The sequence below is a fragment of the Tympanuchus pallidicinctus genome, unplaced genomic scaffold (genome assembly GCF_026119805.1).
Source record: "Tympanuchus pallidicinctus isolate F22 unplaced genomic scaffold, pur_lepc_1.0 scaffold19, whole genome shotgun sequence".
In the NCBI taxonomy this organism is placed as follows: domain Eukaryota; kingdom Metazoa; phylum Chordata; class Aves; order Galliformes; family Phasianidae; genus Tympanuchus; species Tympanuchus pallidicinctus.
In genome coordinates, this window is record NW_026294710.1 from 1,051,510 (window position 1) to 1,066,788 (window position 15,279).

Sequence of the window (15,279 nt, forward strand, 5' to 3'; positions counted from 1 at the left end):
GTGCCCTCGCTCATGTGCCCGGGAGGGAGCCGGCACGGGGATGGGAGCACGGAGCGGCCGGAGCTCCTACAGCCTCACCCTGCACCCCAATTTCCATTCGGGTCTTTTGGTGCTGGAGGAGTGTGCCTCCAGCTGTGCTTGGGTGGGCAGGTGAGCCCGAGGATTCCCAGTGTGTGGGCAAGTTGGTCGCCGTGGGGACACAAGGCTGTAGCCGTGCATGATGGAGGACGTGGGGCACTGCAGACAGAGCGATGGCACCCAGGGATGCAGTGCTGGTTGGTGAGAGATCTACATCTGAACAATGCTGAGAGCAGCTCAAATAGATGTGAGGTTTCGTGTGTTAGCACAGCCCCCAGTGGGGACACAGCCCCACGGCGAGGAGCAGAGCCCCAGCCCTGCCTGGAGCCAGCAAGGCTCCCACCTCCCAGCCCAGCCGCCATCCTGGCCACAGTGACCCTGCCACCATCCCACAGGAGTGGGGAGGAATGCAAGGAATGGGTGCACACCACCCAGCACAACCTCCAAGAGCCCAGCAGCACTTTCCATTCACAGGTGTTGGGGTTTTTTGAGATTCAGGTTTTGCACATGCTGGCTGATGCCACGCTGCTCCGTGAAAGAGCAGAAACAGGCGCTGCAGTGGGGCTGCTTCACTCCTCTCTCCGTCTGTCTCCCTCTCCAGACTCTCTCTTCTCCAGTTTGCATCTGAAAGCATAGACAGCAAAACCCCTGGGACCAGAAAAAGCCTAAACTCTGCCACTAGTTGATGTGTTATTGCCTTTCTTTTACCCTTCTGTGTGTGTGAGCTCCTGGGAGCCCGTCTGTGTGCTGGGTGTGCTCTCACAGCACTGATGTGCATCTGATGGGATCACGGCACCACATCTGAAGGCTGGAGATGGTGGGAATCAGTGTGGCATCTCCTTGCAGAGATTTCCTGGGGTCTTCTGGCACGGACTCAGTGCTGTAGCTGCTCACCCCTCATGTCTCGCATGCATTTTCCCCCTGTAGGTCCCAGTTCCCACCTTGCGTGGGCTTCTTTCTGAAACTGTTTCTGGGACATCCTCTTGGAGAAGACCCACAAGAGCTGCCGGTGCCCCTGTAGCTAAGATGCACGTGCTCATTCCCTACAAAGGTGGTGCTGCCCCTCAGATCCTCTGTGTTGAAAGTGTTGCCAGAGCCCATCTGCAGCCATTGCATCACATCACTCAAACCTTCCAAAGGTTTCTGGCACCAGCCTGCTTCTCACTGGACCCCCTTCTTCCACTCTTGTTCTGCCAAAGGCTTTTCCTTAGGCAGCACGTCCTATACAGGTTTATTCCTGTCCTGCAGCCATGTCAATCCAGGTTTAGACCTGGAGGCCCATCGGCACTCAGCCAATGAAGATGTGTTACAAAGGCAGAAGGCCTGTCCCAGTAAAATACGTCCCTGCCAGGGAATAAATTACCATCCCTGGGGATGCTCTGGCTGTCCTATCAGTAGTATCAGGTTTGGTGAACCAAACCAAAATATCCTCACACAGCTTCTGACTTTCCTAACTGGGTGCAGCTGCAGGAAACCAAAAGGACCATGGGACCATGCCGGGGGCCATGGTGTGGGGCTGGCTGCCTTCCCCCAGAGCTGCCTAGATGGATCAGGAACGTTGGTCTGGATGCTGCAATTACTCCCCAGAGCCACTCAGAGTGCTGGCAGCTTCCCCTGCCCTGGAACAGCTTCTGGAGCTCCCACCCCATCCACGTGCCTGAAGCCCCATCCCACAGCAAGGTATTTGTCAGGAATCTGACCCAGAGCCACTGCCTTGCAAGAGGATTGTACTGAGAATGACTTTCTCCCCTACAAGCGTGGCTGATTTTGATCTATCAGAGCAAATACAGTCCAGAGTGTGGGATTCCTGTACCCTCCATGGAGATGGGGACAAATCCTGACTCACAGCAGGGAAGATTCATGCTAGTTCTTTAGCTGTAAGGAGAGCAAAGCCTACAGACGTTGGGCATCTCCATCAGCAGAGGTTGTTAGACATGATGGAGGCAGAGGGGTAGTTCTGGTCCTCACTGAGAGCCTCTGGTGACACAGTGGCCCTCCCCATCTGGAACACCTGGACAGCTGCTGCATTGCCAGGGCCGTATCTGGGCTGGGACCACAGAAAGGAGGCCTGGGCAGAGAGCAGCCCTGACGCCATGAGGGTCAGGCTGGGATGCTGGTGGGCAGAATGGGGTGGGCACTGCTGAGTCCATGTGGTCAGACTGGTGCTGCAGGGTCACTGGGGCTGGGATAGGGACGTGCAGCCATCAGAGAGAAAAGGGCAGCCAGGATAAAACAGGATGTAAAACCTGTCTTGGGGAATCCATTTCTTTGCCCTGAGCTCCTGGCTGGTGGAAGATTCTGGCTCAGGAAACAGAGAAGTCATCAGGAGAGACCCAAAGGACAATGTGGTGACAAATGGCAACCTTGGGAGAAGTGGATCCGCTTGGCCAGCCCATGTCCCTGCTTGGGCTCTGAAAGATTACGTGAGAGATAGCACGTTCCTGCTTCACAATATCTGTAATGGCAACAATCGCATTTGCAAAGGCAAATATTTGCTCCTTCTTCCCACCTGCTGACCCAGGAAAGCCAGCCATTGTGGCAGGCTGTGTACAGGATGGGGTCACGGTTTAATCTTCCAGAGGTACCGAGCAGCTCCAGCTCCCCAGGGTGCCACCACCCTCACCCATGGGTGACAGCTGGGGGGACATCTGGCCGTGTTGGTGGCTGCACACATCCGCCAGCCCTCAGCAGTGTGTGCCACCACCTCCCCACAGAGCTGCACCCCTGCTGCGGTGGGACCAGGGGTGCATGGTGGTGGCAAACACCCCCAGGCTGAGCTGTCAGATGTCTCACAGAGCTGACAGTTGGAATAGAAACCTTCAGTAGGAGGCCTGTGTGAGGTTATTTCCTCTTCATTCCCCAGCATCACTCCTTCCCCTTCTGTTCTGCAAAATGTCAAATCTGCTTTCATCTGTTTGCTTCTCTTCTAACCATTTTCCACCCATATGTGGGTATCCTTTCTGCTGTGCTGCCAGGACCTGCTGTGCTCTGCAGGGCTGGAGCTGGCTGTGAGGGCACCTCATGCAGAGCCCTGGGCTGTGGGGACTGTGGTTCAAACTGGGCATTGGTAATAATTTCTTTTCTGTGATGGTGGTCAAATGCTGGAGCAGGGTTCTGAGAGAGGTGGTCGGTTCCTTAGGCTGGTCAGTGTTCAAGAGGCATTTGGATGATGCCTTGAATAAGGTGCTTTAAGTTCTGGTTAGAACTGAGGGGGTCAGATGGTTGGACCGGAAGGTCCCTTCCAACTGAACTGAGCTGTTCTGTTCTATTCCGTTCTATTTTGTTCTTAAAAAAAAAAGAAAGAAAAAGAAAGAGAAAAACACAAAAGGACTGGATGGGCTTTGCTAAACCTAAGACAAGAAAGCTGCTGGGATTTCTAGCAGTAGGACCCTGGTGTCACCCCCATAGAGGGGCTCATAGCTGGGGCTGCCCCAGCTGCACACGTGGGCTGGGTGCCAGGTGCCACAACCTGGAGCGGGCATGTCAGCAAGACAAGAAGGAGCTGAAGTGCATCTGGTTAGAAAGGCCTCGGAGATTACAGGGATGGGAAAAAGAGCAAGGAAGAGCTTAGCATTAAATAAATTTGGTTGGCACGGGGGGAAATTGGCACAGAGGTGATAGGATGGGGGCAGCCAGCATGGAAGCACCGGAGTGAAGTGAGACAGGAGGTGAGCGCTGCAGGGGTGCTGGGGGGCGGGGGGGGGTCCGGGCTGTGGAACTCAGCTGGGAGGTGCTGTGATGGGAAGCAAAGGCCGCGTTGAGGGGTGCCGCTTCCGCCCATGGTGCCACTTGTGTGGCAGAGCTGTGTGTGGGAGAGGAGCCCCAGCATCACTGCCCGTGGGTCGCACAGCCCCACACGGCTCCGGGCTGCCTGAGCAGAGAGCTGGGCAGGGGTTGTTCCTCGCCCGGACATTGTGAGTGAGAACATGCCAAAGAGAAGCCAAGTGCGTGCCTCCACCGGGCTGCTGGCGAGCTGCCCAAGGGGCCCCACAGTGTTGCAAATGCGGTATCTCTGCCTTAGGATCTTTATTTCATTATTGAACTGCAGGCTGGCTTTGCCTGTCGGCTGTCCGGGGCTCGTCTCGATGCGTGTCCCAGGCACTCAGGGAACACCACAGCTGATCCGTGCAGGTTCCTGACCCGCGGTCCTGAACCAGCTGTGGGCTCAGGTTCAGCTCGGGGACCCAAAGCGGCTTCAGGCCACGCAGACAATGCCTGGGGCCTGAACCCAGAGCCCCCGCCCGCCTGCCACAGTTGTCCTGTGCTGCTCCCTGCCAGATAACTGGGGAATCCGGGGCCCCACGCGCTGCTCGCTGAGTGGAGCGGGCTGGGAAGGCCAGGCGGCGTGCTGGGAACCCAGCTGCAGCCTGAGAGGGCTGGCGAGTGTGTCAAAGCAGAAAAATGTGCTGGGAACGGCTTTGCCCTTGCTCTCTTTGGCTCCTCCTGCACACGCCAGGCGAGGCCAAGTCCTGGGGCAGGCGGGGAGCGCGCCGCCAGAGCGAGGTGGGGGATGCCAGGGGGCCGGGGACAGCTTGGCACATGGAGGTGCAAAGTGTGGGGCTGCACAGTGCTGGAGTTGCTTTACCTGCCCTGCTGCGTGCACCAGGCTGGTAGCAAGGATGTGTCTGGGAGGGACAGACTGGCGGGCTGCCCTCGCACTGATGTGCCTGCATCACTCCTCTGCACCCCTGCAGGTTTTAAGGCACTCTCCACTGTGGGATGCGGGGTGAAGGGAAGGAGCTGTGGAGCTGCGTCTGTGCTCCTGACGCACAGGGCTGCATTGGTGCCCAGGCAGGTCTGTGCCATCACCAACACTTCCCCCCTCCTGGAGGTACCCCAGACCCGCCTTTGGAGCAACCTTCCTCGGGGCTAATCCCATCCTCAGGGCTAACTGCAGCCTGGACGCTAACCTCAGCCAAGTTACTGATGGGAGCCGAGCTCCAGCCGGTGGAGCCGAGCTGCGCGTTGCCCTGTGGGGCTGCTGCGCTGCCCAGGCACTGCGGGAAGGGCACGGCGGGGCGGCAGCCCGGCCCTGCTGCAGGGTTGTTTTGCAGGCTGTGAGCTCAGGGTTGGCCTTCCCGTCCCCTCCTTCAGCCGTTCCCAGCCTATTCTACCTTATGTGTAGGAACTGGTTTTTCTTCCTGGGCTATTGTTTCCGCTGGATTGGTTAGATCGCTCCAGGCCTTGCTCAGATTTCCTTTCTCACGCTTTTTTTTTTTTTTTTTTTTTTTTTTTTTTAAATTCCCGTTTTCTGCTGCAGCTTCTGGTCTCGCCCCAATTAAAGGAGCAGGCCTGCTGCCGGCCGGGGGACCAAGGGGGCTCAGCTGCCCTGGTGCCCATCACAGAGGCTCTGGGCTGTGCTCTGATGCTGCCCATGATGTTGCTGTTCCAAAATGGTGTTCCTGGGTCTGGGAGAGCACTGCCAGGTTAGGGTGACCAGGTCCTGGTTTGAGTCCCTGCCCAGCGCAGCCTGCAAGCCAAGCAAGCACCTTGGGCTTTAGATGCTTCCATTTTATTGTAACCCTATCAACTAAATCTATTTTGTCACTTTCTAAACAAAATCCCACAGATCCAACACAGTGCCACCGTCACAGGTCCTGGCTCCATACCAATATTCCGAGCTGTGCAGGGGGATGGCAGGAGCCACCCATGGGCGCCGAGCCAGTGACCAGCCGGGCTGCTCGGGTGCTGCTGTCGCAGCCTGCCTGGCTCCTCACCGTGATGCTGCCACCACTCGCATGCCCTCTTCCCTTACCAGCCCAAACTCACCCTGCTGCCTTCCAACCGCAGGGGCCAGAGGTGAATCCTGGCCATCCTGGGGTTGTACATGGCATGGGTTTGGGACCGGGCTTGAACAGGGACTGCCAGCACTGTTGGTGGCGGGCTGGGTGCCAGACAGTTGGGCGTGATGAGGAGTAGGAAATCCACACTCCCCTGCCCTGCACACCTCAGGCAGGGATGCCTGGGTGCCTCGGAAGATGCTGCCCTCTCGCAGGAGGTCTGGCACGCTGACAAGGAAGGCAGGTAGCGAGCTGATGCTATCTGGCTCCAGCTGGGGAGGCAGCGCATCCCCCGGGGGCCTCTGGGGGCCTCTGGATTGCACCATGGGCAGGCTTTGGTTCCCAGATAAAAATAGAAGCTGAAACGTGAGCCCGGCTTCCCCGGCCACCGCCATCGCCACCCAGCTCAGCCCCCGCTCACGTGCCCCTGCCCAGGGCTCTGCAGGAGGCAGCAGGGAGCGGGTTGGGGTGCCGAAGACATGAGCTGGCTGGAGGGCGTATGGAGCAGCTGGCACACGGTGTCCTGGGCCCTTTGCACAAGGCTGCAGGCTGCTCTGGGGAAAATCAGAGCCCTTCCTGGGCAAGGATGGTAGCTGGGAAAACTTGGAGGGCTCAGTGCGGGGCAAGGGGAGAAACCCTCCGGCATATGTTATACAGATGGCCCTTGACCCCAACTGTCCTGAGGGACAGCTGCCAGAGGAAGCCAGGGGAAGCCAGAATAAGGGTAGCATTTGGCTTAGTACACTGTAAACGTAATTTCCTAATGCTTTCCTAGCACCTGCAGCAGAGAGCAGAGCCCCGAGAGTAGTTTCACTTGAAACTGCATGAGCTGGTGCAGAGGGAGAGTCCTCGCTCTGCCTGCAGCAGCGTGTGGCACCTGAATCAGGCAGAAAACAACTTTCAGTAGGGCCGGTGTGCATTGTGGTGATGCCCAGCAGTGCTGTGTGGAACTGCTAGCAATCTGAGGGGTGGATTTCCTTGTAGAAAGAAGAGCTGGACAAGATATTCCTGCTCCTGCCGTGGTGCAGACTCTTATGGCATGGCTCAGGACCAGCCCCACAGGAGGTGTGTTCCTTGGAGCCGATGGCTGCAGGATGCCCATATGCACACCTGGGAGGGTTTCACCCTTGCTTAGAGGGTGGATATAAAGCAGGGAGGTTGATTTATGCAGGCAAAAAGCAAAGTGTCAGCATAGGGCTGGAGGAGCCGAGGCAGAGGTGGTCAGGCAGGGGAAGGGAAGGGGCCAGCCCTGGAGCTCCTGGCATGGAACTCACCCTGAAATAAAGGCATTGGGGATGGCTCATTATAAGGTGGTTATTATTGTTCTGGCTTTGTTATTAAACTTGTTGTGACCCCTAGGATCCTGTCCCGGAGCAGCACCCTGTTGTGCTGGGTGCTGTACAAACAGGGCTTGAGGCTACGGTTAAGGTTGGGTCAAGGGTGCTGCAGCAGACCGAGTCTTCCAGAGGGGCTCAGCCCCCACATCTGCAGCTTGCAGCCCAGCTCTGCTAGTCTGTAGGAGAAACCAAGCAAGTGAGGCTTGAGATGGCTGAGACACAGCTGTGGGAAATGGAGGGATGTGGGGGGTGCATGTGAGCGTACGCAGCGGGAGCGGGGGGTTGAGCATCTTACTTTTTTTCCCCTGGGAAATTCAGTTTTGCATGTGGGTTTAGGTGCAATGTCGGGTGAGATTCTCATCACTGCAAAGGCCTTGAGGTACGGAAAAGAGTTTTTGGTGTCACTGGCAATTAAGTCGCCCTCAGTGCAGCCGACTACCCCAGGCAGAGCGATGGCGAGGCGGCAGCGGGATGGGGTTTGTGGTCAGGGACCTGCTGCTGTGAGCACGTGTGTGTGGAGAGGGGTGAGCGCCTTCAGTAGTCAGCTGCTGCAGCTGGCATGGCACCGAATGGCGTGGCATCACACAGCACACGTGGTGCGGCGCTACACGGCACTGCGTGGCACAGCTGCCACCACCAGGAGGGCAGCCCCACGGGTGCTCCCCAGTGGGCACCCACCTGCCGGGGTCCCAAGAGGAGCACGTGCTGATGTGGAGGAATGAGTGAGCGTGCGCGGGGAGAAGTGAAGGCCGGGATGCCTGGGAGCTCAGGGCAGAGGTGGAAGGCAAACCCCAGCCCTGCTGGATGCTGAGCCCACTCTGGCAGCCTTCCCAAGCCACCTGAGGACTTGTGTGTGTTTCCCTTCCCCTCTCCTTCCCCAGAGCGGCCGTGTGCTGGCACGTGGCAGCTGAGAGTTGGTTGTCGCAAAGAAGGGAGGCCTGGAGCCAGAGCGCTGCCCGCCGCGGGTTGCAGCAGCCCTGGCCACTTTTCTGCTCCCCGGGGCTGACCTCCGCTGGCTCTATCTCCCCAATCTTGTCAGCTCCACTAATCTGCCTGTTTCAGTGCCCGTGGTTCTTGTTTCATGCTCCCAGACAAATGAGGCCCTTCTAGCTGTCAGGTGAGCCTTTCCCAGAGCTTATGCAAATGATACTAATTAAAGGCATTCTTATCTGTTCAATTTCCCACACCTTTTGCCTCCGAGGGGGATAGAAAACTTCATGTTTTAACTCCGTATTTCGTGGCAATCGGAAGGACTGCCTAGGGAAAGCGTTGGGAAATGCAGCAGGTCACTCATGAGAAGAGCTGGCTTATGCAAGTGTTGAAACACTTTATTATGCATGAGAAACCTTCCAGAAACAGATGACTAACAGCAAAGCGGGAGCAGAGAAAGCAGTGGGAACGCCATACCGGGCTGGCATGGGATCCCATGTCATCTTACCAGCTTAGCAGGGTTGGGCTAGGTCAGCACTTGCCTAAGAGACCTCTCAGAGTACCTGGCTGGTGATGAGGGAAGTGATGTTAATGAGTCAATAAACAGAGCCCTTCCCTCTTTGTGAACCAGAATGCCCCTGCGTGATCCCAGGAACCCACCAGCAGCCCCGTGTTTCCACGTTACCTGCCTCTCGTGGCCATACTCACACCGGTGCTCCTTGCACAGCAGACGGTACCCAGGTTGCCATCCCGTATGGCGACCCATGTCCCAGCATGGCTTCTGCTGGCACCCAAGGCAGGAGTGCCACGTGCAGCAGCAGCATACTGATGACATGACGCTGCATGAGTCAAGCCCTTGGCTCTCCAGGGAAGGGGAGCAGTAAGCCCTCTGCTTTCTGACCCCCCCTTAGACGTGTGGCTGTCCCAGGGGCTGTGCTTGGAGGTGGCCTTTGTACCCACAGTGTCTACACTTTGTGCATGGGGCTCAGAGATGCTGAGGGGAATTCAGCCCCACATTTGTTAGAGAAGGAAAAGAGCATTTGAAGATGAAAGCTGTAACTGCAGCAAGAAGGAGCTAGAGAGTTGGGAAAAAGCATGAGAAAATACACACATGGAGGAAGATGAGCATGAGGCATCAAACCCTGACTTGTGATTGGAATTTGCCAGTGACGGTTACCTGATTTTCTTGTCAATGACATTCTCACAATCCCCCTCCCTCCTGGGCAGCCCCTGCTCTGGGGTTCACAAAGGCAGGCCTGTCTGTGCAATGGGACAGCAACGTGGGCAACCTTTGCTGGGCCAGAGCATCCTCCATGCCCAGTGTGCTGAGCGTTCCATCTCAGAATGTCCCCGAAAGAAACTCCTGGATGCTCAAGGGCTGTGGTTTCACAACCAGGATGAGAGTTGCAAGCTCTATCCGGAGGAGTGGCCCTTTCACCACATGATATCCATCTTGGAGAGAGGGAAAGAAAGGAAGGGAAGAGGGTAGGCGGTGAGTAGGAAAAGAGATATCACTGCAGGTGGCGGTTGGATGGCCCTGTGATATGGCGAGCAGAAGACGCGCAGGGAATTGTCCTGACATGAGCTGCCCTGAATTGCCCCGGAGAGTTCACTCCGGGCACTACTGATGTTGCCCTTTACAGCCAGTGTTGGTACACTGAGGATTTCCTAAGCCAGAATCTCTCCAGGCAGAGAGTTGCGCATCACCAGCAAAACCAGTGCCAAGAAGAGCCTCGGCGCTGGTGAGTGATGCTGGCCTGATGTCGTGTGTATGCAGAGCGAATGGGAGAAACCCACGCTTCTGGACACCATTATGGGGCCAACTCTTCTACCACCAAAGTGACTCCAGAGCACTTTGTTGGAGCAGAGGAAGGACAGGACTGGCCCCTCTCCAGCCGGCACCAGGTGCCAGGCATCAACCTCTGAGCCTCCACCTGGGCTCAGGGCAGCTCCCAGGGCCCTTCTAAAGACCCAGAACCTTTGGCTTCTGTGATCTGTTGAACCTGGGACAGGATGAGGATGCTGAGATGGCCCAGGAGCTCCAGGCCGGTACATCCAGTCCCTCGAGTCCTGGGAGGTTCATGCGTCACTGCGGTGCAGTTCCCCCTGGGGGGCTGGGAGAGGCAAGGATCACTGTCCGAAACAAAAAAGCCACTGGACAGCCCAGCATTGCAAAAGGCATCTGGGGGCCTTGCACTCCTTGTGCTGTGCAGGCAGAGCTGGGACTGCTCGGGCTGCTCGGGCTGGGGATGTCCCAGCATGGGGTGCTGGCTGTGCTGACTCGCTGTGGTGTCATGGTCTGGGGCTGACGGTGTCATCCCTTCTAATCCCCTTCGAATAAGTCTCAGTGGTGGCATTGCAGAACACCTGCAAGTTTCTGTGTGTGTGGTGGGTGCTGGGCAGTGGGACAGCAGCTGCAGAGCTGCCGGTTCCTGCACTGCGGTACAGAACTGGAGGGCAGAAGGGAGCAGAAAACAACAGAAAAAGGCCATAGCAGGGACAGCAGGTCGGGCCGGCACGGACCAGATTCATTCCTTACCCTTGACGCAGACGTGGTGAGCAGAGACCAAGAGAACACACAGATCTCAGCGCCCAGCACACCCGGCACGGTGATGGGAGCCGGGGTGCACTCACCTGGCTGTGCCCGGCCGGCTGCCAGCAGCACCGGTGCCCGTGCGCCTGCACGTGTGCCACGCCGGGCGCTCAGCGCCGGCCCCGCTCCCGCTGCCCGCGCCGGGGCTGATTCACACGGGGCGCTGGAAGCCGGGCTGCCGTGGGAAAGCGCACCCGCCATGGCTCCCGAGCGCTGGGATTGCTTCAGCGGGGGTGCAGCCAAGATCCGTTTCACAGCGGGCAGAGCAGATCTCGGCTGGGATTTACCAGTGACTAAGCGTGTGCTGGCAAAGGGCTGCCCTAGCGTGAGAAAGAACGAGCTGCTCCTCCTCGGAGGTGTGCTGCGGGCTGCGCCGGGACGCACGGCCCCGGGCACCTGCGGGGACAGGCAGCATCCGTGCCGCGCAGCGCGGGGCTGCCGGAGCCCGCGGGGAGCTGCCCCGTCCCGCTCCCGTCGGTGAGGCTCTCCCCTGCCCTCACTCGCAAACGGTCGTACCAAAACTGCTCCCAGCCCCCGGGATGCAGGAGTGGAGCATCCGGCCCAAGGCCACCGCTGGCCCCCGTGCCTTACTGAGGTGGCAGGCTGCCCTGCTCACCTCGTTTCTTCTGTCTCCTTTTGGCAGGGCGTTACAAGAAAAAATGAATTGCAATTTTTATTACAGCTAATTGGCGCTGCTGCTAAGTGGCTTGTCTGGCTCTGGAGTGTGCCCTGTGCTTGGAGCTGAGGATGGGGAAGGCCCAGGGGCTGTGGAGGTGGTGGGGGCACAGAACCTCCCAGCTGTGTTTGGGAGCCCCAGGCAATAGGAAACGCATGGCCGCCGTGTATGTGGCCCCAGGGGCTGCACTGTCCCTGGGTCACAGCAATGCTGGATTTCAGCAAAGCAGAGGAATTTTCCTGAGGTAGGGAAGAGCAGGGCATTGAGCAGGGGGGAGCTGTGGCCAGAACACCCCAATGTGAGGGCTGCAGGACAGCTGTGGTGTCAGGGCAGCCGTGGGGCTGGGCTGTGGGGGCTGGGACATCCTTGAGCTGCAGAATCCGGCTCCGCTGCACAGCAGCTCCAGGATTGTGCAGTCCCAGAGCAGCAGGTGACACCTGCCCTATACACAGGACCAGGTCTGCCCGTCTTCTATGCCCACCTCTGAATCCCTTCATGCTCCTTTTTTCTTCTCTGCCATCTTCCAGCATAGATCCGGCCCCCCGCCTTCCCAGGAGCTGCTCACAGGCACAGCTGAGCTGGGGCAGAGCTGAAGAAGGGAGAGGGAAGGTGAGAGGCAGAGGGAACACGGGCTGTGAGATCTCCAGCTCTGCCTCCTCTGAGCACTCAAAGCCTGAGATCAGATCAGATGGGATCAGGCAGCCTCCGCCAGTTATTGTCATGTCGGCAGTGAAATTAGAAAGTGACATCTCCTTCATGATCTGATAACTCAAAGTGCTGATGTGGCCCCTCAGAAAATTGAGGTTCTCACAGGAGAGAGATCTTTCTTCTGCTGTCCTGGGGTTTTGTAGTTTCATCTCCTCTGTGCTCCTGGCTTTGGGTTTGAATGGGAAAGCCTGGGGGCTGAGCTGGGGCTGTGTGCTGCTCTCCATCCTGAAGGGCATGGAGGTGACGCTGCTGTGGAAGTGCCAAGGATGTGGCTGGGACACCTGGCTGTGGTGGCACGGCTCTGCCTGCCTCAGTCTCTGCCTTCAGGGACTGGAGCCTGGTGTCTTCTGGGATCAAGCAATGCTCTTGCAGATGTTGTGAGGCTGCAGATGGAAATCAGTCTTCCTGCTGTGGGGCAGAGCTTGCTTTCAAACAGATGATCCTTGCTGAGGCAGCTGTGTGGGAAGAAGGGGCATCTTTGCACCTCGCTGTGACCCTGGTGCCGTTCCAACCGGCACGCTGCAAACATGCTGAGGGCCCACATGGTGCCCGCTTGGGCAGTGGAAACCTTTCTGGTTTCAACAGGCTTTGGAGCAAACCCCCAGGCAGGAAACTTGTTCTGGTTGGTGAAGTTATGCACCTGTCTCACTGCTTTCCTTCGATGCAGCATGCCCAAATTGCTCTGCAAGCAAAAAACAGCCCCTCAAAACAAATAGCGAACAAAAGGCATCGTGGAACATCCTGGCAATCAACCTGCTGCTTTCCAGTACCTTACAGTGCTCTCAGGGAGGGCAAAGGGAGGCTGAGCATGCCAGGCTGCTGGCAGCGCCCTGAGCTCGGTGGGACGTGCCTCAATGTCCCCACGTGTGCAGTTGGGAAGCCCAGGGATGAAGCCAGTGCTCGAGGTTACAGACATCCCAGCCACCACCTCACCATCTCCCCCCGCTCTTTTCCCAGGTGTGCAACTGTGACAAATACCTGAAAGTCCCAAAGGAGAGGATGAGGCAGCTGGTAGAGGGCAGCAAGAACTCGCTGGGGGACAACAGCACAGGTGAGAGGGCAGTGGGGGGAGTGCAGGCAGAGATTTGTGTCCCACTGCCGCCCCGGGGCTGTGTGCACCAGATCTCTCCCCGATGAAGGATGGAGACCCTCAGCACCAGGCTGCAGCGGGGTGTGGACCTGCTGAGCCTTGCAGAGCCCCCCCCACCCGCTCCATTCCGTTACACTCATACACATCCCAGCACAGCCTCAGTTTGCCCGTCTGCCTGAGCTTGCAGTGCAAGGCACGGGCTGCTGTGTGCTCCTGGCCAGCTGTGGCTTTGCTGGGAGCCACACGTGTGGCTCAGGGACAGTGAACGTGGTGACTTTTCCCATGGTGCCAGCAGCCTGGGAGCACTGCGCTTCCAGAAAGGCTGGGGCATCCTCCTGGTGGTTTCTCTGGTGAGGGCACTCACTGTTTGTGTGTACCCAGGGACCAGCCCGGCCTGTTCCTCCAGTTCTGGAGTATGGGAAATAGCAATGCTGTGGTTTGCATTAAGCCCTGTGAGCAGTTTCCCCTTCCCCCATCAGGAGGGGTGATGGAGCTGGGGGGGCTAACATGGCACCATTATTTCTCTACGTGGCCTCTCTGAGGACCCTCAGCTGCTGCACCCTCCACACCCTCTTGTGCAATGGCAAACATCACCCACATCCCTTCTCCCCCTGTTGCAGAGGGATGGGGTCAGTGAGGAAGGATCCAGGGCTGCTGGAGCCCCACACAGGCCATGGCCATGTGAGGGAGCATCCCTCAGGGCAGCCAGCAGCAGCAAACATCTCAGCATCCTCATGGTGTTGGTGTTCTGCTGCCACAGAAACATGAAATTAATGCTGACTTGTGCCAGCTGGGCTCTGCCTGAGCTGCGGATGCCAGGGAGCTGCCAGGCAGTCCCTTGTGACCCTGTGCTCAGCCACGCTTGGATTTCTGACCCTATTTAGAGTTCTCTGGGTGTTGCTGGGATTCAGAGCATCCGTGTGAGCTGAAGTAGGATGGGCAGAGGGGAGCAGTTCTGCCCCACACACAGCATGGGGGTTTGGCACCCCGCTGCTCACCCACATGGGCAATTCATCAGCTCAGATTTATCTCCGGGACCGTGGGCAGACACTCATCCAGCACACAACCTTGGCAAGAAGCCTCACACCTAGGTTGTTGTTTTCCCTGACACAGCTGCATTTTCCTTGCATGAGGCTTTGATGGAAGTGCTGAAAGTCACTTCAAGCCCAGACGGCTTTGCCTCATGATGCCTTTGTCCCATTGTGGTGCTCAGAGCAGCTTTCCTGGTGGGCTGTTTGCCCGAAGCAGGCTGGGGACAGAGCAGTGAGAGGTGACGCTGCTGTGGGTCCCCACGTGGCACAGGCAAGGTGTGATGTGGCTGGAGGCCGTTGGCAGCATGCATGCTCCTGGATGACCCAGGTGGATGGGTTGTGTCACAGGCTCTTGTCTGGCCAAGGGAAGCTTCTTGCTTAGTCAGTGTGGTAAAACCACCTGGCACGGCGCCCTGGTGCTTGGAGATGCTCTGCAAATGCAGGCAGGCAAAGGAAAAACTGCAGGACGGCAGCGAGTAGGCAGGGGGCACAGCAGTTCCCAGGCAGGGCATTGGGGTCCAGAGCCTTTTCCTCAGCCAGGGGCTCTGCTCCCTCATGTCCAAAACCTTGAGGATGGATGCGTATTTTCTTACCCTGCTTCCAGGATCTGCAGCAAGTGGCTTTGCTCTGAGCGTCAGACCAGTCTGACTGGCACATGGGAAGGGTGCATGGTCCCTGTGCCATCCCACAACTGCTCTCACACCCGTGGAGCATCCTGGGCCTCCTCCCCACCTCAGCTGGAGCACAGCCCCAGTATGCAGGAGCAGCCAACAGCCCTGCACACGTCGGGCTGCTCTGCAAGCAGGGAAGGGGACTGGACCTGCATCAGTCCCCAGGAGGCTGCACCCAAAGAGCTGGGGTGCAACTCCTTCAGGCCCAAACCAAGCAACAAGTCTCCTACCCCATGGGGTGCAGCGGGGTACTGGGGGCTTCCACATGGGTCAGGGATGGGACTGAGGACCTACTGTGCAGGACTGGGAGCAGGCATTATGGCAGGAGCAAACACAGGGGCTACACAAGCTTTGCTCCTGCCCGGCTGCCAACTTTGGGTGCAAG

General features: G+C 57.9%; 1 protein-coding gene across 12 annotated transcripts in view; it reads left to right on the forward strand.

The window, feature by feature from the left end:
- Positions 1–15,279, forward strand: part of EXD3 (exonuclease 3'-5' domain containing 3) — a 243,553-nt gene that overhangs the window by 222,346 nt on the left and 5,928 nt on the right. For 11 of the 12 annotated variants that reach the window (XM_052681286.1, XM_052681279.1, XM_052681289.1 and 8 more), the window contains one exon: positions 13,060–13,153. The exons of the other annotated variant lie outside the window; for it this stretch is intronic. In XM_052681286.1, the coding sequence (XP_052537246.1) occupies positions 13,060–13,153 (94 nt within the window). The remainder of the gene's footprint in view (positions 1–13,059; positions 13,154–15,279) is intronic. 12 annotated transcript variants of the gene reach the window in all.